This window comes from Hyperolius riggenbachi, chromosome 8 (genome assembly GCF_040937935.1).
Source record: "Hyperolius riggenbachi isolate aHypRig1 chromosome 8, aHypRig1.pri, whole genome shotgun sequence".
NCBI lineage: Eukaryota > Metazoa > Chordata > Amphibia > Anura > Hyperoliidae > Hyperolius > Hyperolius riggenbachi.
The window spans coordinates 169,379,856-169,403,120 of NC_090653.1; the positions used below are offsets into that span (position 1 = coordinate 169,379,856).

The following is a 23,265-nucleotide window of genomic DNA, read 5'->3' on the forward strand; positions in this document are numbered from 1 at the left end:
TGACTACCGTGTACTTTCTGCACTCACTTCACCATTTACTATGATTGCACCACAGCCCAGACACTGGTGTGGTTTTCTTACACAGTGTGCAGAAGTCATTGTCCATGGAGACCACAGCTGCCTAGTGCTCAATGTTCAGGGATTAAAAGAATCAGTTTGGACCCAAGAAGTACTAGGAAGAATAAGCAGAAGAAGGAGGGTTCTGCTATTGTGTTTCCCCTAAAGTAAGACATCCCCTGAGAATAAGACCTAGCAGGAATTTCAAGAATGCTTGAAATGTAAGACATCCCCTGAATTTAAGCCCTAGCTAGCAGCCCACACAGGGGCGTAACTAGAAATCACTGGGCCCCCCTGCGAATATTTGGATGGGCCCCCCCCCCCCCCATAGGTGCCAAATAATCGTAATGGGGCAGCGTTTCACTGTAAATTAATTGTAAAGTGGGCAGCATTTTACCAGACAATCGTAATGTGGGCCAGAAAATCGTAATGTGGGCAGAGTTCACCAGAAAATCGTAATGTGGGCCTTTAGAAAATCATAATGTGGGCAGAGTTCACCAGAAAATCGTAATGTGGGCACCAGTCACCAGAAAATTGTAACGTGGACAGCATTAACCAGACAATCGTAATGTGGGCAGCGTTCACCAGAAAATCATAATGTGGGCAGAGTTCACCAGAAAATCGTAATGTGGGCACCAGTCACCAGAAAATCGTAACGTGAGCAGCAGTCACCAGAAAATTGTAACGTGGACAGCATTCACCAGACAATTGTAATGTGGGCAGCGTTCACCAGAATATCGTAATGTGGGACAGAAAATCGTAATGTGGGCAGAGTTCACCAGAAAATCGCCATGTGGGCAGCAGTCACCAGAAAATCGCCATGTGGGCAGCAGTCACCAGAAAATCGCCATGTGGGCAGCAGTCACCAGAAAATCGCAATGTGGGCATCAGTCACCAGAAAATCCTAATGTGGGCAGCAGTCACCAGAATATCGTAATGTGGGCAGCAGTCACCAGAAAATCCTAATGTGGGCAGCAGTCAGTCACCAGAATATCATAATGTGGGCAGCACACACCAGAAAATCGCCATGTGGGCAGCAGTCACCAGAAAATCCTTATGTGGGCAGCAGTCACCAGAAAATCGCAATGTGGGCAGCAGTCACCAGAAAATCGCAATGTGGGCAACAGTCACCAGAAAATCGCAATGTGGGCAGCAGTCACCAGAAAATCCTAATGTGGGCAGCATACACCAGAAAATCGTAATGTGGGCAGCAGACACCTGAAAATCGTAATGTGGGCAGCAGACACCTGAAAATCGTAATGTGGGCAGCAGACACCTGAAAATCGTAATGTGGGCAGCAGACACCTGAAAATCGTAATGTGGGCAGCAGGCACCTGAAAATCGTAATGTGGGCAGCAGACACCTGAAAATCGCAATGTGGGCAGCAGACACCTGAAAATCGTAATGTGGGCGGCAGACACCTGAAAATCGTAATGTGGGCAGCAGACACCAGAAAATCGCAATGTGGGCAGCAGTGACCAGAAAATCGTAATGTGGGCAGCAGTCACCAGAAAATCGCAATGTGGGCAGCAGACACCTGAAAATCGCAATGTGGGCAGCAGACACCTGAAAATCGTAATGTGGGCAGAAGACACCTGAAAATCACAATGTGGGCAGCAGGCACCTGAAAATCGTAATGTGGGCAGCAGACACCTGAAAATCGTAATGTGGGCAGCAGACAACTGAAAATCGTAATGTGGGCAGCAGACACCTGAAAATCGTAATGTGGGCAGCAGACACCTGAAAATCGTAATGTGGGCAGCAGACACCTGAAAATCGTAATGTGGGCAGCAGGCACCAGAAAATCGCAATGTGGGCAGCAGACACCTGAAAATCGCAATGTGGGCAGCAGGCACCTGAAAATCGTAATGTGGGCAACAGTCACCAGAAAATCGCAATGTGGGCAGCAGTCACCTGAAAATCGTAATGTGGGCAGCAGACACCTGAAAATCGTAATGTGGGCAACAGTCACCAGAAAATCGCAATGTGGGCAGCAGTCACCTGAAAATCGTAATGTGGGCAGCAGACACCTGAAAATCGTAATGTGGGCAACAGTCACCAGAAAATCGCAATGTGGGCAGCAGTCACCTGAAAATCGTAATGTGGGCAGCAGACACCTGAAAATCGTAATGTGGGCAACAGTCACCAGAAAATCGCAATGTGGGCAGCAGACACCTGAAAATCCCCCTGCAGAATTTCAGAGCGGTGTCCCCCCCCCCCCCCCCCCCGGGGCCCGCTCGTGGCCGGTTTTTGGGGGCTGGAGGGGTGGCAGCATGAGGGGAAAGCCTTGCCCACAGTCGGCGGGGAGAGGGGAAGTTCTCCCCTCTCCCTCACCTCGGGGCTCTCCCCTCTGCGCCCCCCTCCAGCTAGTTACCGTCTGTGGGCAGCGGGCCGGGCAGCAGCGGCGGCGGGATACATACCTTCTTCCTTGCGTTCCATCGCCGCCTTCTCGCTCTAGCAGCTGACGTCACTTCCGCTTCCGGAAGTGACGTCAGCCGCTAGAGCGAGAAGGCGGCGATGGAACGCAAGGAAGAAGGTATGTATCTGCCGCTGCTGCCCGGCCCGCTGCCCACAGACGGTAACTAGCTGGAGGGGAGCGCAGAGGGGAGAGCCCCGAGGTGAGGGAGAGGGGAGAACTTCCCCTCTCCCCGCCGACTGTGGGCAAGGCTTTCCCCTCATGCTGCCACCCCTCCAGCCCCCAAAAAACGGCCCCGAGCGGGCCCCAGGGGGGGGCCGGGCCCCCCCGCGGGCGCAGGCGCTGCAGGGCCTATTGCTACGCCCCTGAGCCCACATGACACCAGCAAGTCACGCTGAATGCAAAGCCTGGATACAAGAGAGCAGCAGTATAATGTGAGTTCTACACGGTCCTATATATGTGTCAGGTAATTTGTGTTTTTGTTGGAGCCAGCCCTCCTGATCTGTCCTGATAAGCATATGCAGCACTTCACCTCTTCCGAGGACACACACACAGCTTATCCTATCATAGCTCTGGGGAGCCTGACAGAGTTCTCTGCCTGCAAGAAACAGACTCTTTTAAGCCCCATCTACACGATACGATTCTTTGTGTGATTCGATTACTATTATTTACGGTCCGATTAAATCCGACGTGTTCAATCGGGATTCAATTTGAATCAATTCGATTTGCCATTGTTTTGAAATGGCAAATCTAATCAAATCCCGATCGGACATGTCGGATTTAATCAGACCGTAAAAAGAATCGTAATCGAAAGAATCATATCGTGTAGATGGAGCTTTACTCACATGATCAGCAGAATCAATTTCTTGTAAGTGAGAGCCTATATCTGCAAACCACAAGCTCTGTGTATGTTGCACGTGTTTCAGCATGGCATACAGTATGTACATTTTGTATAGGAAAACTACCAGTGTTTGCCCAAAAATAAGACATCCTCTGAAAATAAGCCCTAGCACATCTAGGGCTTGATTTACTAAGAGGTGCTAACCTACTTAGCACGTCTAAAGTCTTAAGGCGAGCTAACCAGGGTGCTAAGTAGGTTAGCACCAGTTTTCTCAATCAGATCATGCGCTAAGTTTTGCGCGCGCAAAGTCCTATGCGCGCGCTAAGTCCCATAGGCTTTAGTGGGCACTTCGTGCGGAGCGCCTTGCGCTCTGTGCAGTGCGCGCGCAAAACTTGCGCGTGCGGTACTTTGCGCACGATCACTACTTCTCACATTTCAACTGAGTTTAGAAGTGCTAAGGGCCAGTGCTAAAGTTAGCACCGTTTTGTAAATCAAGCCCCTAGTGTCTTATTTTCGGGGAAACATGGTATAGGGCTCTGAGGTGCATGTTATACCACCGCTTGCACTGTCAGTACAATTTGCACAAAATCATGTGAATGCTTGTGCTGCATCACTGAGGCTTCTTTTCTGTTTCAGTTCTATTCAGCTATGTCATGGTAAATATCAGGAATTATGACAGATGAGCAAATTTCTCTAAAATGTAAATTAATATCAATAGAAAGATTGTAATTTCCAAAAAATAGTTGTATAGTTTGCTATACACAACTGCTCGGCCACTTTTAAATAGTAAACATATAAGCAGCACAAGTTGTGGTGATAATGCCTCAGATGTCTTACCTTCCTGCAGGACAATTCTGTGTTCTCAGGACCAGGCATGGTTGTCCACCCTTTAAAGCGTTCTGCAGACTCATGGAGAAGATTCTGGATGCTGCTGTCTAGAAGGGAGGAGAAATCCCTCACTTCTCTTGTAGATCCAACACAGAAGTCCTCCAAAGACACTGGCTGAGCATCAGCAGCAACAAAAGAGTTCCTGGACTGGAGCATCATATCATGAGGGACCTGCACAGTGTGACACCAGAGAAATGTGAGCCTATGCCACCATTCCATTCTTCTACAGGATAGCTTATTTTTAGCACCTTTTGTTCCATGGTGAAATTATAAAGTAAAATATGTTAGCTCAGTATATAGCAAGTGGAAATAATAGCAATGTAAGTAGTGTGACCTTTTATGATGACATTTTTTATGCTATAAAACTTTTGTGGCGATTGTCCAAGCATCCTAGCTGTCCCTATTTTGGAGGAACAGCAGCTGCTTTTTAACCCAACGCCTCAGTTACTCTTTTTGCTCAGTTCTCATCTCCTCAGAGTTTGTGTATAGGTTTGTGTGTATTATTTAACTAATGTAAGTAAAGGTTTTTTGCCACCCCCCAGATCAACTAGTGATGGGAATTCTCTCTTTTAAGAGAATCGGCTCTTTTGGCTCGGCTCCCATTAAAGAGCCGACTCGTATGGCTCTCAATCGGCTCTTCATTTAATATCATTAGAAGCCACTCAGATACGGAAGAAAAGCCCCGTCTCGTCTCCATGACAACTCCAGGCTGCTTCTCTGAGTGGGGCAATCCCTCTTGCTGCTGCTGCTCTGCTCCGCCGCATACACCCCTACAAGCTACCGGAGGAGGACTACATCTCCTAGCATGCCTCAGCGCCCTTTATTAAAGAGCAGAGCGCACTGGTGAGTGACTCACAGGCATCGGCTCTTTTTAAACTGAGCACCGGCTCTTGTCGTTCGCAGCAAAGAGCCGGCTCTTAGAGCTGGCTCGTTCAAGAACGACCCATCACTAAGATCAACTATTATATGTGCAGGATCATCAGGGATTTTTGTTTTTCTGGTTAAATGTGATGGATGGATGTATTTTTTTCAACCGAACTATGTAACTAGTCTATTTCTATGATCCCTTTGTGATCATTGCCTGAATCCATGGAAAGATAAACAACTGAGTTTGCTTAAAGGAGTTATCAGGCATATTCTAAGAAAATAATGTGGCGGTGAATGACAGCGCCGCTTGTGCAGGCCAACCTGGAGGTCACCCTGACGTCATCGCCGGGGACCGGGACGGAGCTGCGGCGAACGGCTGTGGGCAGAGCTGCGGCGAGGGACATGCTGGGAGCTTGGGGCTGGAGGAAGCCCTGGGTAAGTAGCGCTTATTTTCTTAGAATATGCCTGATAACTCCTTAAAGAATTATTCATTGTTCGTTCTAACATGGGAAGTTGTAGGAGCAAGCTCTTTATCTAAAAATAATTACCCATTTGAAAAAGTTGGGATGCATGCATGTCCTTTATAGTCATTGTTTACTGCTCTTGAACCTAACCATGTTTTTCAGTGCATTTGCCCATTAATACAAATTATGTGTTTTATACAAATTTTAAAATGATATTAATGCATCTATTGTGTCCTTCAGTATCTGTGTGGAACTGTTATTTACATAGTTTCCCATCCTGCTATACACATAAAATATAAATAGCCACCAGTTGTAAATCATTTACCATCCTGATACATACAGTGCACCATTAGATATAAGATCAGATCTCAGCAAAAATCCAGTATCTAGCATGCCTCCTCACTGCAGCCATAAGCTTTGTACTACTTGCTGCAATACAAAGCTATGGAGCTTCACTCTGGTGCCCAAACCAGTAATTGAGGGGAAATCACCACATAGTGCTGCTTAATGTGGACAGCCAGTATATGGAAGAAGACTTGCACACACCACAACACCACAAGGTGAAAGATATACATTGCAGAAAAATTCTAACACACATAAGTAACATGAGAAAATCCCAATTTTCATTCACGTTCTCACCTGGAAAAGCTTCTTGCATTCAGAGATCATATGAAGCAATCCCTGAGTGGCTGCCAAGTTCTCACTGAGATCCTTGTGATCTGGTTTTCCAGATGCTCCTCTCCTCGACATGATCCTATAGGAATAAAAAACAATTTTGGCTACTTACTGGAGCTGTGCCACTTGTCAGATTGTGACACACAATATCAATAAACTATTAAAAGTAATTATTTTCTAAACACAAGCTTTTTGGGGTGTAAATAGAAATGCTGGCAGGCTCTGCTAATGATCTTCTCCTCTCATCCACCTTACTTACCACTCAATTTTAAATGTATTTTTTTGATTTTTGATGGGGTGTCATAATATTTGTTACAATATCCAGTTTGGACATGTTGAAGCCCTTTGTTGACATTTTAAAGAGAACCCGAGGTGTGTTTAAAGAATGTTATCTGCATACAGAGGCTGGATCTGCCTATACAGCCCAGCCTCTGTTGCTATCCCAAACCCCACTAAAGTCCCCCTGCACTCTGCAATCCCTCATAAATCACAACCGTGGTGTGAGGTTGTGTTTACATCTGTAGTGTCAGTCTCAGCTGCTCCCCCACCTCCTGCATAGCTCCTTTCCCTGCCCCCGTCCCTTCCCTCCAATCGGCAGGGAGGGAAGGGATGCAGGCGGGGACTAGAGTTCTGCAGGAGGCGGGGAGAGCAGCAGACTGACACTATAGAGATAAACACAGCCAGCTCTGACAAGCTGTTTGTCAGCAGCGTGGCTGTGATTTATGAGGGATTGCAGAGTGCAGGTGGACCTTAGGGGGGTTTGGGATAGCAACAGAGGCTGGGCTGTATAGGCAGATCCAAGCCTCTGTATGCAGATAATATTCTTCAAACCCACCTCAGGTTCTCTTTAATGATCTGCAACATTTAGATGTTATCTCCTGCTCCATAAAAAATACTATTTCTACCTTTCAAATAAATGTTGATGTGCCCAATTAAAAAAGAACCAGACTGAGCTGTTACCACCATCCACCTCAGCAGTTACAACTGCCTTTTCTGCACACTTCTCTGAGAGGACCTTAGTGCCATCTGATACCTGAGGCCTCCTGAGATTCCTCCTTACTGGATGCTAGCAGTGGTGCTGCTAAAGATGCTGTGTGGTACCGTTAGAGGTCAATGGCAGACAAGAGCTTGTAAAGGGATGGCAGAAGGAAACACCCAGCAGGGCAGAAGAAGGGGAAGTAGGAGGAGTGGTGTGATATGATCATCATCACATGGCGCAAAAAAACACCAACCACACAGCGCAAAACATCAACCATGCGGCGCAAAATATCAACCACACAATGCGGAGCAAGTGTGGTTAGAATATCAACAAATATTTCTTAGAGCGCTACAAAACAGTCTCAACTGTCTCAATTTATAGCATTGAGCCGTGTTTGCATAAAGCATTCATGATAGTGCATACACTTTCAATTAAACCATATGCAATCTACAGTCCAACAGAAAGATCTTCAAGGCGTGCGCTCTATATGTGCTTCAAGTTAAAGGGACTCCGAGCAGTGTAGAACTATGGAAAGATGCATATCATTTAAAGCTCTCTTTCTCCTCTTTCCAATGATATATAAACCGCCAACCTACGCCTTTTAGTTTTCGCTATTTTCACGATTTAAATTGCTGCGGCCCCGATTTCAATCGCGAACATAGAGAAAACTAAAAGGCGTAGGGTGACGATTTAGGTGTCGCCAGAAAAAGGGGAAAGAGAGCTTTAAAATGATATCCATCTTTCCATAGTTACATTGTATTACACAGGACGACACTTTCCCCAGTGTCAGCAGCTCCATTCAGCAGAATGGAGCTGCTGACTGTAGGAAAATGCCGCCCTGTGTAATACAATGTAACTATGGAAAGATGGATATCATTTTAAAGCTCTCTTTCTCCTCTTTCTGGCGACACCTAAATCGTCGCCCTACGCCTTTTAGTTTCCTCTATTTTCGCGATTCAAATTGCGGCCGCAGCAATTTCAATCGCGAAAATAGTGAAAACTAAAAGGCGTAGGGCGGCGGTTTATATATCATTGGAAAGAGGAGAAAGAGAGCTTTAAAATGATATGCATCTTTCCATAGTTTCTGCACTGCTCGGAGTCCCCTTTAAAAGCCAAATGTCAATTATATGTGTGTATATAGACAGCGCTTCAGCCTTCTTTTAAAATTCCACCACTGGTCACCCCCCTGTGGGAGAAAACTCACCTGATTGTAGTGACCACTGCTTGAAGTCGAACGAACGGCATATGTAGATGAAGCAGCAAGAACGAGCCCTGTCAATTAGCCTACCCGGGAGGCAACAGGGGAGAGCCCGTAAAATCGAAGCCTGTCAAGACCCTCCGCAGCATGTGAGTGCATTTTAGCAATAAAGCTTGTACTGTTTTAATGGAATTACGCTATGTGAATGTTCTTTTATGAGGTATTTGACTTAGTCCACTGATAAGCCTTTGAGGAAAAAGAGAAAGTTCAGCACCTGGAGTAATCGAAGTGAGCATAAAAAGCACTTTATGACCAATCTAGCAGTGGTCACTACAATCGGGTGAGTTTTCTCCCACAAGGGGACGACCGGTGGTGGTAACAAAATCAACCACACAGTACATAACACCAACCACGCAACGCGGTGCCAGTGTGGTAAGAAAATCATTCAACCGCACGGCACAGAACACCAAGCAGACGGCGCAGAACATAAACCAAAAGGCGCAGAGCCAGTGTGGGAAGAAAATCAACCACACGGCACAGAACACCAAGCAGACGGCGCAGATCATCAATCAAAAGGGGCAGAGCCAGCGTAGTAAGAAAATCAACCACATGGCACAGAACACCAAGCAGATGGCGCAGAACATCAACCAAAAGCCGCAGAGCCAGACGCAACCATGACTATTTCAACGTAATTATTAGGAGCGTTCTAAAGCGTGTGCACCCTGCCCACAGTATGTCTGCCCAGACTCTACACTTGATCCCGAGATAGGAGTGAAGACACCAGCCACTAGCAGGCAGAAATGTTCAACCTCTGCCAAATGGACGAGTTACGGTGTAGCGACTGAATAAAGACAAACAAAAAAAGAGGATCTGTAAGAAAAAGAATTGTGTTATGAGTAGAGAAGAGATGAGCACAATCCTCTTACCCTGTCAGTGTGGTTTAGAAAAAATGCCTCATGCAGCATGGTATGGGAAGAATCATGTTTACTTCTGGCACACAGAGCTAGATTTTTGTATTCACTTATTTATAGACACACCCCTATTTTTTCCTTATATAGATATCCAATGATTTTGGAGTATCTATTGTGTCCTCCTGTATCTGTGTATAACGGTTGTTAACATAGTTTATCACTTGGCAAACTTTGTGGTAAACACAACCAAAAACTGACATCTACGGGCAAATAAATAACCTGATCTGATCTAGGGCATTTTAGATTTTTACCGACACACCATTGCACATAACTAAGCTACACATAAACCAATTAGTTTTAGCTTATATACAGCTTACCAAAACCCTTCATTTTGTCTATCTACCCATTCATTCTGTTTACTGTAAGCTCATTTTGGCAGGGCTCTATCTCCTATTGTATCTTGTATTGTTGCACAACTGTAATATATCTTTCTTGCTGTCATTTGTCTATAGAACTGGATTATAAAATCTTGATTTGCATAATGCCATGAAAGATGTTGATGTTATATAAATCAATAATAACCAACCTAACACATATTGAAACAAGAAAATAGACCTTATTATAGATCAACAGTAATTCAGATCTAAAATAAAATACAGTTAAAATAAAGTTTTAAATACGTAAAAAATGCAGAGGAACTATAAATCCATGCATCTCACAAAATGTTCATTTCAAACTTTTTGTAAATCCCAATTTACACCACTAGGTGGTGGTAAAGCATCATGCAAAGTTCAAATACAGTATATCAATGGCTATTAATAACCATGAATTTGCTATAAGAACTTTTTGGTGGATCTTACTCTCCCTAGAGGAGTGGGAAAAATAATATGCCATAAGCATTTCAAATGTCTGAGCTGCTTTTACTGTTATGCTCCAGTTTACAGATTTATCTATCTATCTATCTTACTTAAAGAGGAACTCCAGTGAAAATAATTTAATATAAAAAGGTGCTTAATTTTTACAATAATTATGTATACATGATTTAGTCAGAGTTTGCTCATTGTAAAATCTTTCCTCTCCCAGATTCACATTCTGACATGTATTACATGGTGACATTGTTACTGTGGGCAGATTATGTAGCTGTTCTGGCTTTAACAGACAGCTATAAACAGCCATTTCCTGTGTGTGTCATTGTTACATTGTGGCAGTTTGCCCAGAGTACCGTACGGTACCAGAGCCTCTTGTGGGAGGGGTTTCAGCACAAAATCAGTCATACAGCGCCCCCTGATGGTCTGTTTGTGAAAATCATTATATTTTTCATGTAAAAGTGGGTATCAGCTACTGATTGGGATAAAGTTCAATTCTTGGTCGGAGTTTCTCTTTAATAAGATGCCTGGTTTCTGCATCCAGGTGTCTGTGTGCAGAACCGGGACAAGGTCCTCCAGCACCCAAGGCTGAGACACCAAAGTGCGCCCCTCCATCCCTCCCACCCAACCATCACACACTGATTGCTATTAGACTAAGAGCCCCCCCCCCCCCATTGCCCCTAACCCCCAACACCTTAATCTCTACTTAATTGTCTTTCAGTCACTGCCATGTATCCCCTTTTCTTATTTCTTTCTGCTTCAAACACAATAGGGGAATGATAGCTGACTGAGTTGTGCGCCCCTTCCTACACTGCACCCTGAGGCTGGAGCCTCTCTCGCCTCTGCCTCGGCCCTGTCTGTGTGTGCCGGGGTACTGTGAATGCCGCAAGGCCTGTGCCAGGCTGTGACCCTGGCTCTGCGCATGTGCAGTATGGTAGAAAGGGAGTGGGCACCAGGGAAGAACAACCTAGTGTCCGTTAATCTGAAACTGGCTATTTACCTGTGTTTGATTCAGATTGACAAAGCGTGGGGACAACCAAAAATCTTGTTAACCGCCAGTATATATATTTTTTTTTCATGAATGTATGTAATATTATTTTTATCTTAATCTACATGTAACACTGTCAGTTTGGTATGGGGTCTAGATTACCGAGGAGAGGCAGCCTCTTTCTTTGAGATATTCAGATGGAATACTGATGGTGCCAGACACACAGCCAAGTTCCCAGGAGTCATCTGGTTCTCCTGAGCAGATGAGATGTCACTTAGGAAGTACAGTAAGGTTTGCAGAACTTCTCGGTTCTCATCTGGCATCAGCAGAATCGCTGCCTGCACGGCCCGTAGCCGCTGTTCCTTAGGCACATCTAGAAAGGGAACACAAAATGGGAAATGAATTATTCCAGCATTTGTATAGCGCTTGTCTCCTGTCAGACTCAAAGCGCTTGCGAGGCAGCCACAAGTATGCAGCGTTAGGAGGTCTAACCCAAGATCTCCTTACTGAATAGGTGCTGGCTTACTGAACCAGATGAGCCGAGATTTGAACCCAGGTCTCCTGTGTCAGCGGCAGAGCCCTTAATCAGTACACTATCCAACCACAGATACTGCAGATTAAAGGACACCTGAGCGAAAATAAACTAATGTAATAAACTATTGTATCTATCTTCTTCCTCCTAAAAATGAATTCCATGGTTTTATTTCATGTTTAAATCTACTTTAAGCTTTAACTGGTTTATTGTTTTTGCTCAATGACACATTCATTAAAGTATGCCAGAGCTAAAATTTATGAACTATTGACCCTTTTTATCTCTTTCCTGCTCTCAGAAGCCATTTTCTGCTAGGAAAGTGTTTTATAGTTGGAATTTCTCATACGTGAGGGTCACACTGTAGTCACTTCCTGTCTGAGTCAGGACTGAGTCAGCCACTTACATACCTAATATTTAACTCTTTCAGGCAGACAAAGAAAAAAAGGAACACAGCCTAGTTATTTGTGTGCTAGGCACTGTACATACCCATGTCTATCTCATCATTTAACATGTCACCTCGGGTATCCTTTAAGATTAGTATTTTGGTACGCTGAAAAAGTATTAGTGAACACTAGAATATTTGTGTGGTGCTATTAACCTGCCTGGCGTTCTGATTCCCGCGGCCCTGCGGCCGCGGGAACGTTTTTTGCAATTTTTTTTTATATTTATCATGCAGCTAGCCTAGCGCTAGCTACATGATTCCCCCCTCCCTGCGGCGTCCCTTCCACCCCTCTGATCGCCGCCGGCGCAATCACCCGTCCAGAAATCCCGTTCTGAACGGGATTTCCAGGAGGGCTTCCCCGTCACCATGGTGACGATCGCCGTGACGTCATGGACGTCATGACGTCACAGGGAGTCCCGATCCACCCCTCAGCGCTGTCTGGCACTGATTGGCCAGGCAGCGCATGGGGTCTGGGGGGGGGCTGCATTGCGGCGGTTAGCGGCAAAGTGCTTGCTGCGTATTTTTAAAAAAAAATTATTCAAATCGGCCCAGCGGGGCCTGAGCGGCGACCTCCGGCGTCTCTGGACGAGCCTAGCTCGTCCAGAACGCCAGGGAGGCTAAGAATCCAGCGGCCAAAGATGGAGACCACAATTATGTAATGATTTGAAAGATCAGTAAGTAGATTGTAAGCTCGCAAGGGCAGGGCTGTCTCCCCTTTTGTGTCTTGGTAACCATTATACATTTTATTCATCATGTTAATTTTATCACTGTCATTACCAATTCTATAATTTGTATTTTGTATCATTCTTTGTATTTTGTCACTAATTATGTATCTTGTATTTTGGTGTACACCATTGTCTGTATTATTATGTACCCCATGTTTGTTTCTTACTTTGTACAGCGCCACGGAATATGTTGGCGCTTTATAAATCAATAATAATAATAATAATAAGTATGGCAGCAAATTTGGTCCAGCTGAGTTGTAGGCCTGTGAATCACCAAGTGACTCTTTCTCTATAGGACATTTTTCCTTGGCCATTCTCTGCCCAGGATGAGCAGACATATGCTGCAAAGAGACTGCTTTTCTTTTCTGATCTGAGATTGGATTCCGTAACAGTGCCCTGAAGATTACAACCTGAGGCATCTTGGGTAAAATCAGCAATCCCAGTCCGTGTTTCTGTATTACCTTAATAAGCAGCAAATTTACGGTATAATCCAAAAAATAGTATCCAACTTAATTATGTCAAAAATACAAAACTTTTCAATAAAATCTTTATCAGTCATTTACTGGATCTTCAGAAACTTGTATCAAAGAATCGGTTGATTTATCATGAAGATGTTCGACTAACGTGTAAGAGGCATCCAAAGCATGAAAGGGAGGGCAAAGAACAAAACAAAAAGAGTCTCCTGCATTAAGCCAAAATAAATGCAATATAAAACATTCAAAAGTATGAAACATCTGTTCCAACCGAATGCAACTCTGCATCATCCTGTTGGCTGGGAAGCGTTCCACTGGGCTGAAAACAAGGAGGGCTCGTTTCACTTCTCATATGCAGCCCAGTGAAACACTTCCTGGAAAACAGAGCTCAATACTGACCTGAAATGGACTAGTGTCATTGCCTGAAAAATTTGCAAAGTTCCTCATCTCTTGCCAAAAACAGTCAACCATATGATCTTCATGATGAATCCATCTTTTCATACAAGTTTCTGAAGATAGAGGGCCTGTTCACACTATATGCGTTCCTAGCCGTTTTCAGGGAACGCGTACTGGAACAAAAAACGCATAGAAACGGCTCCTTATGCTTTTGAATGGGCTAGTTCACATGTATGCGTATGAGACGCATACGTTTCTCATCCGCATTGCTGCACGCAGTTCTGTGCGATACGCATAGAAACGGACGCAATGAAAGTCTATGGACGCGTATCAAAAACGCGTACTATTGCGTTTTTAGCGTCCGTTTTCCTCTGCGGTTCCCATAATTCTTTTTTTTCCCCTGGGTCACGTGTTTGTGCAAAACGCAATAGAAAACGCATTCAAACGCAAGAAAAACGCATGCGTTTTTCAACTTGCGTTTCTTTGAATTTATACGCGTTCTACAAACGCAGCAAGTATGAACAGGCCCTTACTGAATTATTGACAACCACGTTTTTTACATTGAAAAGTTTTGTATTTTTGACATAATTAACATAGCTCCCAACTGTCCCTTTTTCGGAGGGACAGTCCCTTTTTGGGAGTCATGTCCCTCTGTCCCTCTTTCCTCCTCATTTGTCCCTCTTTCAGGACTTTGTCCCTCTTTCTATGTAAATATATATATTTCTATACTAAAAATGTGTTTGATTGACTATAAACTTTATTCCCAACCTTTAAATTGATATATTACTAATTTTAAAATGTTACTATGAAGGAAAATGAACCAGGATAGAAAGGACCAATGTGGTTTAAATTATAAAACATATTTTTCTTATGAAATCTTTATGGTATGCGTGACTAGCAGGGCCAGATTTCTGGAAAGGCCAGTAAGGCCACGGCCTAGGGCGATAAAATTAGATAAGATAAGAGGGGCGGCATGACTTGAAGAGAGAAGAGGTCATATGTCAAAGTAAATCATCTCTTCTGGTCCCTCAGGGCAGCCATCCAGCGCCCTGCTCTGCACTAATAGCTGAATTCCAGAGTTCCCCAATCCCTGCATCTCTCTCTCACTTCCTGATGTGTTAAAACAATCAGGATCAATCATAACGGTCATCTGATAATCCATTACTTTCTATGATGGATTTACAGATCGATGTGAGAAATACCAGAGATTTACATTACAAAGCAGATAGAACTAAGTTCCGCTGAGTTTTAATGCAGGCATTCCCAAACATCTGTGAGCTCTGCAGTTTCTTCTCCTCTTTTTACAGCTTTGACACTGACCTCAGCAGATGTTAATTTATCTAATCCTAATTTATGACTGTTGTTATGACTTTTTTTTTCCTAGCTAGCAGTGGTCTCTTCTGTTCCTTAGTTAACTCTTTCCTGACTCATTTTCTGTGCTCCAGCTCCTAAAATCTATGAGACTGCAGGATAAAAATGCTGTTTTCTTCCCTTTCATTGCTAAATTGTCATTTTAAATGACACCTGAGCAGTGGTGCTCATCCAATATTTGGGTATCCGAACTACCCAGATAATCTGAACTTTTTCCACTATCCGAACTTTGAATAGCAATTCGGATATTTTTTAAAATCTGAATAGCACTGTCCGAGCAAACTCGGATTTCCCATCTGAGAGAGAGAGGGATTTTAAGTCCCCACATCATTAAAAAAACATGATGTTACATGCCTCATTTTCCCCTAAAAAACGTTTTAAAGGCAATTTAAATAAGCCTTCTTCAGACTTTGTTCCCGTATACTGTCAATATGTTAGAGCACACCACCATATGTACATTCAACATTCAAAAGAGATGCATAGATTTTTCAGCAAATATAAATAAATGTCATTCAGATGCTTTAACCACTTCCCGACCGCCCACTACACAGGGGCGGCGGGGAAGTGGAGCCCTGCAGGACGGCCTCACCCACAGAGGCGGCGGTCCATTTAAGGGCATGGGCGGAGCGATCGCGTCATCCGTGACGCGATCCTCCGCCGGCGCCTGTCACCGCTCGCTCGCCGCAACATCCCGCCGGCTATACGGAAGCGCCGGCGGGATGTTAACCCCGCGATCGCCGCATACAAAGTGTATAATACACTTTGTAATGTTTACAAAGTGTATTATACAGGCTGCCTCCTGCCCTGGTGGTCCCAGTGTCCGAGGGACCACCAGGGCAGGCTGCAGCCACCCTAGTCTGCACCCAAGCACACTGATTTCTCCCCCCCCTGCCCCAGATCGCCCACAGCACCCATCAGACCCCCCCCCTGCCCACCCCCCAGACCCCTGTTTGCACCCAATCACCCCCCTAATCACCCATCAATCACTCCCTGTCACTATCTGTCAACGCTATTTTTTTTTTTATCCCCCCCCTGCTCCCTGCCCCCTCCTGATCACCCCCCACCCCTCAGATTCTCCCCAGACCCCCCCCCCCAGACCACCCCCCCCTGTTTACTGTATGCATCTATCCCCCTGATCACCTGTCAATCACCTGTCAATCACCTGTCAATCACCCGTCAATCACCCATCAATCACCCATCAATCACCCCCTGTCACTGCCACCCATCAATCAGCCCCTAACCTGCCCCTTGCGGGCAATCTGATCACCCCCCCACACCAATAGATCGCCCACAGATCCGACATCGGATCACCTCCCAAATCCATTGTTTACATCTATTCTCTCCTCTAAACACCCACTAATTACCCATCAATCACCCATCAATCACCCCCTATCACCACTTGTCACTTTTACCTATCAGATCAGACCCTAATCTGCCCCTTGCGGGCACCCAATCACCCGCCCACACGCTCAGATTGCCCTCTGACCCCCCCTTATCAATTCACCAGTGCATTAATTACATCTGTTCTTCCCTGTAATAACCCACTGATCACCTGTCAATCACCTGCCAATCACCTATCACCCATCAATCACCCCCTGTCACTGCCACCCATCAATCAGCCCCTAACCTGCCCCTTGCGGGCAATCTGATCACCCACCCACACCATTAGATCGCCCGCAAACCCGCCGTCAGATTACCTCCCAAATGTATCGTTTACATCTGTTATCTTCTCTAAACACCCACTAATTACCCATCAATCACCCCCTATCACCACCTGTCACTGTTACCTATCAGATCAGACCCTAATCTGCCCCTTGCGGGCACCCAATCACCCGCCCACACGCTCAGATTGCCCTCTGACCCCCCCTTATCAATTCACCAGTGCATTAATTACATCTGTTCTTCCCTGTAATAACCCACTGATCACCTGTCAATCACCTGCCAATCACCTATCACCCATCAATCACCCCCTGTCACCCCCTGTCACTGCCACCCATCAATCAGCCCCTAACCTGCCCCTTGCGGGCAATCTGATCACCCACCCACACCATTAGATCGCCCGCAAACCCGCCGTCAGATTACCTCCCAAATGTATCGTTTACATCTGTTATCTTCTCTAAACACCCACTAATTACCCATCAATCACCCCCTATCACCACCTGTCACTGTTACCTATCAGATCAGACCCTAATCTGCCCCTTGCGGGCACCCAATCACCCGCCCACACGCTCAGATTGCCCTCTGACCCCCCCTTATCAATTCACCAGTGCATTAATTACATCTGTTCTTCCCTGTAATAACCCACTGATCACCTGTCAATCACCTGCCAATCACCTATCACCCATCAATCACCCCCTGTCACCCCCTGTCACTGCCACCCATCAATCAGCCCCTAACCTGCCCCTTGCGGGCAATCTGATCACCCACCCACACCATTAGATCGCCCGCAAACCCGCCGTCAGATTACCTCCCAAATGTATCGTTTACATCTGTTATCTTCTCTAAACACCCACTAATTACCCATCAATCACCCCCTATCACCACCTGTCACTGTTACCTATCAGATCAGACCCTAATCTGCCCCTTGCGGGCACCCAATCACCCACCCACACGCTCAGATTGCCCTCAGACCCCCCCCCCCCCCCCTTATCAATTCGCCAGTGCATTAATTACATCTGTCCTTCCCTGTAATAACCCACTGATCACCTGTCAATCACCTGCCAATCACCTATCACCCATCAATCACCCCCTGTCACTGCCACCCAACAATCAGCCCCTAACCTGCCCCTTGCGGGCAATCTGATCACCCACCCACACCAATAGATCGCCCGCAGATCCGACATCAGATCACCACCCAAGCGCAGTGTTTCCATCTATTCTCTCCTCTAAACACCCACTAATTACCCATCAATCACTCCCTATCACCACCTGTCACTGTTACCTATCAGATCAGACCCTAATCTGCCCCTTGCGGGCACCCAATCGACCGCCTACACGCTCAGATTGCCCTCAGACCCCCCCTTATCAATTCGCCAGTGCAATATTTACATCTGTTCTCCCCTGTAATAACCCACTGATTACCTGTCAATCACCTATCAATCACCCATCAATCACCCCCTGTCACTGCCACCCATCAATCACCCCCTGTCACTGCCACCCATCAATCACCCGCTGTCACTGCCACCCATCAATCAGCCCCTAACCTGCCCCTTGCGGGCAAACTGATCACCCACCCACACCAATAGATCGCCCGCAGATCCGACATCAGATCACCACCCAAGCGCAGTGTTTCCATCTATTCTCTACCCTAAACACCCACTAATTACCCATCAATCACCCCCTGTCACTGCTACCTATCAGATTAGACCCCTATCTGCCCCTAGGGCACTCAATCACCCGCCCACACCCTCAGAATGCCCTCAGACTCCAGCCCTGATCACCTCGCCAGTGCATTGCTTGCATCCATTCCCCCCTCTAATCACACCTTGAGACACCCATCAATCACCTCCTGTCACCCCCTAGCACACCTACCCATCAGATCAGGCCCCAATTTGCCCCGTGTGGGCTCCTGATCACTCGGCCAAACCCTCAGACCCCCTTCCGATCACCTCCCCAGTGCATGGATTGCATCTATTTTCCCCTCTAACCACCCCCTGAGACACCCATCAATCACCTCCTGTCACCCCCCTAGCACTCCTATCCATCAGATCAGGCCCAATACAACCTGTCATCTAAAAGGCCACCCTGCTTATGACCGGTTCCACAAAATTCGCCCCCTCATAGACCACCTGTCATCAAAATTTGCAGATGCTTATACCCCTGAACAGTCATTTTGAGACATTTGGTTTCCAGACTACTCACGGTTTTGGGCCTGTAAAATGCCAGGGCGGTATAGGAACCCCACAAGTGACCCCATTTTAGAAAAAAAAGACACCCCAAGGTATTATGTTAGGTGTATGACGAGTTCATAGAAGATTTAATTTTTTGTCAAAAGTTAGCGGAAATTAATTTTTATTGGTTTTTTTTCACAAAGTGTCATTTTTCACTAACTTGTGACAAAAAATAAAATCTTCTATGAACTCGCCATACACCTAACGGAATACCTTGGGGTGTCTTCTTTCTAAAATGGGGTCACTTGTGGGGTTCCTATACTGCCCTGGCATTTTAGGGGCCCTAAACCGCGAGGAGTAGTCTAGAAAACAAATGCTTCAAAATGACCTGTGAATAGGACGTTGGGCCCCTTAGCGCACCTAGGCTGCAAAAAAGTGTCACACATGTGGTACCGCCGTACTCAGGAAAAGTAGTATAATGTGTTTTGGGGTGTATTTTTACACATACCCATGCTGGGTGGGAGAAATTTCTATGTAAATGGACAATTGTGTGTAAAAAAATCAAACAATTGTCATTTACAGAGATATTTCTCCCACTTAGCATGGGTATGTGTAAAAATACACCCCAAAACGCATTATACTACTTCTCCTGAGTACAGCGGTACCACATGTGTGGCACTTTTTTACACCCTAAGTACGCTAAGGGGCCCAAAGTCCAATGAGTACCTTTAGGATTTCACAGGGCATTTTGCGACATTTGGTTTCAAGACTACTCCTCACGGTTTAGGGCCCCTAAAATGCCAGGGCAGTATAGGAACCCCACAAATGACCCCATTCTAGAAAGAAGACACCCAAAGGTATTCCGTACGGAGTATGGTGAGTTCATAGAAGATTTTATTTTTTGTCACAAGTTAGCGGAAAATGACACTTTGTGAAAAAAAACTATTAAAATCAATTTCCGCTAACTTGTGACAAAAAAATAAAAACTTCTATGAACTCACCATACTCCTAACGGAATACCTTGGGGTGTCTTCTTTTTAAAATGGGGTCATTAGTGGGGTTCCTATACTGCCCTGGCATTTTAGGGGCCCTAAACCGTGAGGAGTAGTCTTGAAACAAAAATGACCTGTGAAATCCTAAAGGTACTCATTGGACTTTGGGCCCCTTAGTGCAGTTAGGGTGCAAAAAAGTGCCACACATGTGGTATCGCCGTACTCGGGAGAAGTAGTACAATGTGTTTTGGGGTGTATTTTTACACATACCCATGCTGGGTGGGAGAAATACCTCTGTAAATGACAATCTTTTGATTTTTTTACACACAATTGTCCATTTACAGAGGTATTTCTCCCACCCAGCATGGGTATGTGTAAAAATACACCCCAAAACACATTGTACTACTTCTCCCGAGTATGGCGATACCACATGTGTGGCACTTTTTTGCACCCTAACTGCGCTAAAGGGCCCAAAGTCCAATGAGTACCTTTAGGATTTCACAGGTCATTTTGAGAAATTTCGTTTCAAGACTACTCCTCACGGTTTAGGGCCCCTAAAATGCCAGGGCAGTATAGGAACCCTACAGTAACGATCCACACAGGACTCAACCCTTCAAGGAGTGATTTCCAGCAGAATATTTATTTAAGCATAGCGGTCATACAGCATACAGGTAAGCACAACGTTTCGGGCAGAAGCCCTTTCTCAAGTGCTCTAGCTAATCTGGTTACACCATGTGAAATATAAAACCAACTTTAACACACCACACCCAAATCATTGGGGGGCGGGCACATGCTTAAAGGTACACTAACCCTTTTCGGGTCAGAGAGCAGCAAAAAATATTCATAAGAAGCATCTGAGACTGAAGTCTTCGTTTAAGCCATAAGGTGACTGAGTGCCCAGCCTCTCCATCCACCACGCCTCACGTCTAAGCAAGGCAGTTCTACGATCCTGGCCTTCATGGAACTGCACTACCTCCAAAACCAACCATCTCAGCTGACTAACACTATGCCCTAAATCCCTGAAATGTCTTGCTAAAGGGGGGTCCCGATTTCTCTCCTCCTCCCCCCTTTTGTTTTTATTGGGGTTTTGAATGGTGCTTCTATGCTCATTTAATCGAGACCTTATATCTCTTTTAGTCTGACCTACATAGGCCAACCCACAGGGGCATTTTATACAGTAAACCACCCCCTTAGTGTCACAAGTGGCATAGTCTCTTAGTTGGATTGGGGTTCCCTGCCGTGGATGGCTGACTTCTGCCCCCCTAATAATGCCATTGCAATTTTGGCAATGCAAACAGGGAAAGGTGCCTACTTTCGGTGGCCCCAAAAACCGTTGTACAGGCCCACTCGTTCTCCCAATATCTGCACGGACCAAATGGTCCCTGATGGACTTACCCTTTCTGTATACAAATCTTGGGGGGGTCCTACATACAGGAGACAGCTGGGCGTCCGCCTCAATCACCGGCCAAAACTTCAACATCGTGTCTCGTAGAACAGCAGCCTCTCTACAAAATGTAGTAACAAAATTAACTTCACTTCTTTCATCCTGTTTTTCCCTATTGTATGTTCTCAATGCTTCTCGATCTAATCCTCCCACCTCTGCTGCTATTTCCTCACATCTTTTTTCGCTATAGCCCCTTTTAACAAAATCCTGTGTGAGGAGTCGTGCCTGCTTCGTGTACAGTTCATCCGAGGATGTGATCCTCCGCACTCTGACGTACTGGCTCTTAGGGAGCCCATTCACAAGTGGCTTAGGATGACAACTACTCGCTAATAAATAGCCATTTTTGTCAGTTTCTTTCCTATAAAGATCAGTTTCAAAAAAACTTTCTTCCTAACCTCCACATCAAGGAAATGTAACGTGTGGGCATTATAATCCATTTTAAATTTGATGGTATCATGTTTCTCATTAATTGTGCTAAAAAACCGGCACAACTCCTCCTCTGTTCCTGACCACCCAAAAAATAGGTCGTCAATAAACCTGCAGTATCCCCTGATGCCAGTGGGGGCCCCTACACCAATGAAATGTACACCAATTTCATTGGTGTAGGGGCCCCCACTGGCATCAGGGGATACTGCAGGTTTATTGACGACCTATTTTTTGGGTGGTCAGGAACAGAGGAGGAGTTGTGCCGGTTTTTTAGCACAATTAATGAGAAACATGATACCATCAAATTTAAAATGGATTATAATGCCCACACGTTACATTTCCTTGATGTGGAGGTTAGGAAGAAAGTTTGTTTTTTTGAAACTGATCTTTATAGGAAAGAAACTGACAAAAATGGCTATTTATTAGCGAGTAGTTGTCATCCTAAGCCACTTGTGAATGGGCTCCCTAAGAGCCAGTACGTCAGAGTGCGGAGGATCACATCCTCGGATGAACTGTACACGAAGCAGGCACGACTCCTCACACAGGATTTTGTTAAAAGGGGCTATAGCGAAAAAAGATGTGAGGAAATAGCAGCAGAGGTGGGAGGATTAGATCGAGAAGCATTGAGAACATACAATAGGGAAAAACAGGATGAAAGAAGTGAAGTTAATTTTGTTACTACATTTTGTAGAGAGGCTGCTGTTCTACGAGACACGATGTTGAAGTTTTGGCCGGTGATTGAGGCGGACGCCCAGCTGTCTCCTGTATGTAGGACCCCCCCAAGATTTGTATACAGAAAGGGTAAGTCCATCAGGGACCATTTGGTCCGTGCAGATATTGGGAGAACGAGTGGGCCTGTACAACGGTTTTTGGGGCCACCGAAAGTAGGCACCTTTCCCTGTTTGCATTGCCAAAATTGCAATGGCATTATTAGGGGGGCAGAAGTCAGCCATCCACGGCAGGGAACCCCAATCCAACTAAGAGACTATGCCACTTGTGACACTAAGGGGGTGGTTTACTGTATAAAATGCCCCTGTGGGTTGGCCTATGTAGGTCAGACTAAAAGAGATATAAGGTCTCGATTAAATGAGCATAGAAGCACCATTCAAAACCCCAATAAAAACAAAAGGGGGGAGGAGGAGAGAAATCGGGACCCCCCTTTAGCAAGACATTTCAGGGATTTAGGGCATAGTGTTAGTCAGCTGAGATGGTTGGTTTTGGAGGTAGTGCAGTTCCATGAAGGCCAGGATCGTAGAACTGCCTTGCTTAGACGTGAGGCGTGGTGGATGGAGAGGCTGGGCACTCAGTCACCTTATGGCTTAAACGAAGACTTCAGTCTCAGATGCTTCTTATGAATATTTTTTGCTGCTCTCTGACCCGAAAAGGGTTAGTGTACCTTTAAGCATGTGCCCGCCCCCCAATGATTTGGGTGTGGTGTGTTAAAGTTGGTTTTATATTTCACATGGTGTAACCAGATTAGCTAG

The 23,265-nt window shown here is 45.5% G+C and overlaps 1 protein-coding gene across 6 annotated transcripts in view; it reads right to left on the reverse strand.

The window, feature by feature from the left end:
* The window catches only part of STARD8 (StAR related lipid transfer domain containing 8), a 346,992-nt gene that overhangs the window by 20,449 nt on the left and 303,278 nt on the right, over positions 1-23,265 (reverse strand). For all 6 annotated transcript variants that reach the window (XM_068247659.1, XM_068247661.1, XM_068247660.1 and 3 more), the window contains 3 exons: positions 11,313-11,523; positions 6,173-6,287; positions 4,152-4,373 (listed from right to left, as the gene is read on the reverse strand). In XM_068247659.1, the coding sequence (XP_068103760.1) occupies positions 4,152-4,373; positions 6,173-6,287; positions 11,313-11,523 (548 nt within the window). The remainder of the gene's footprint in view (positions 1-4,151; positions 4,374-6,172; positions 6,288-11,312; positions 11,524-23,265) is intronic.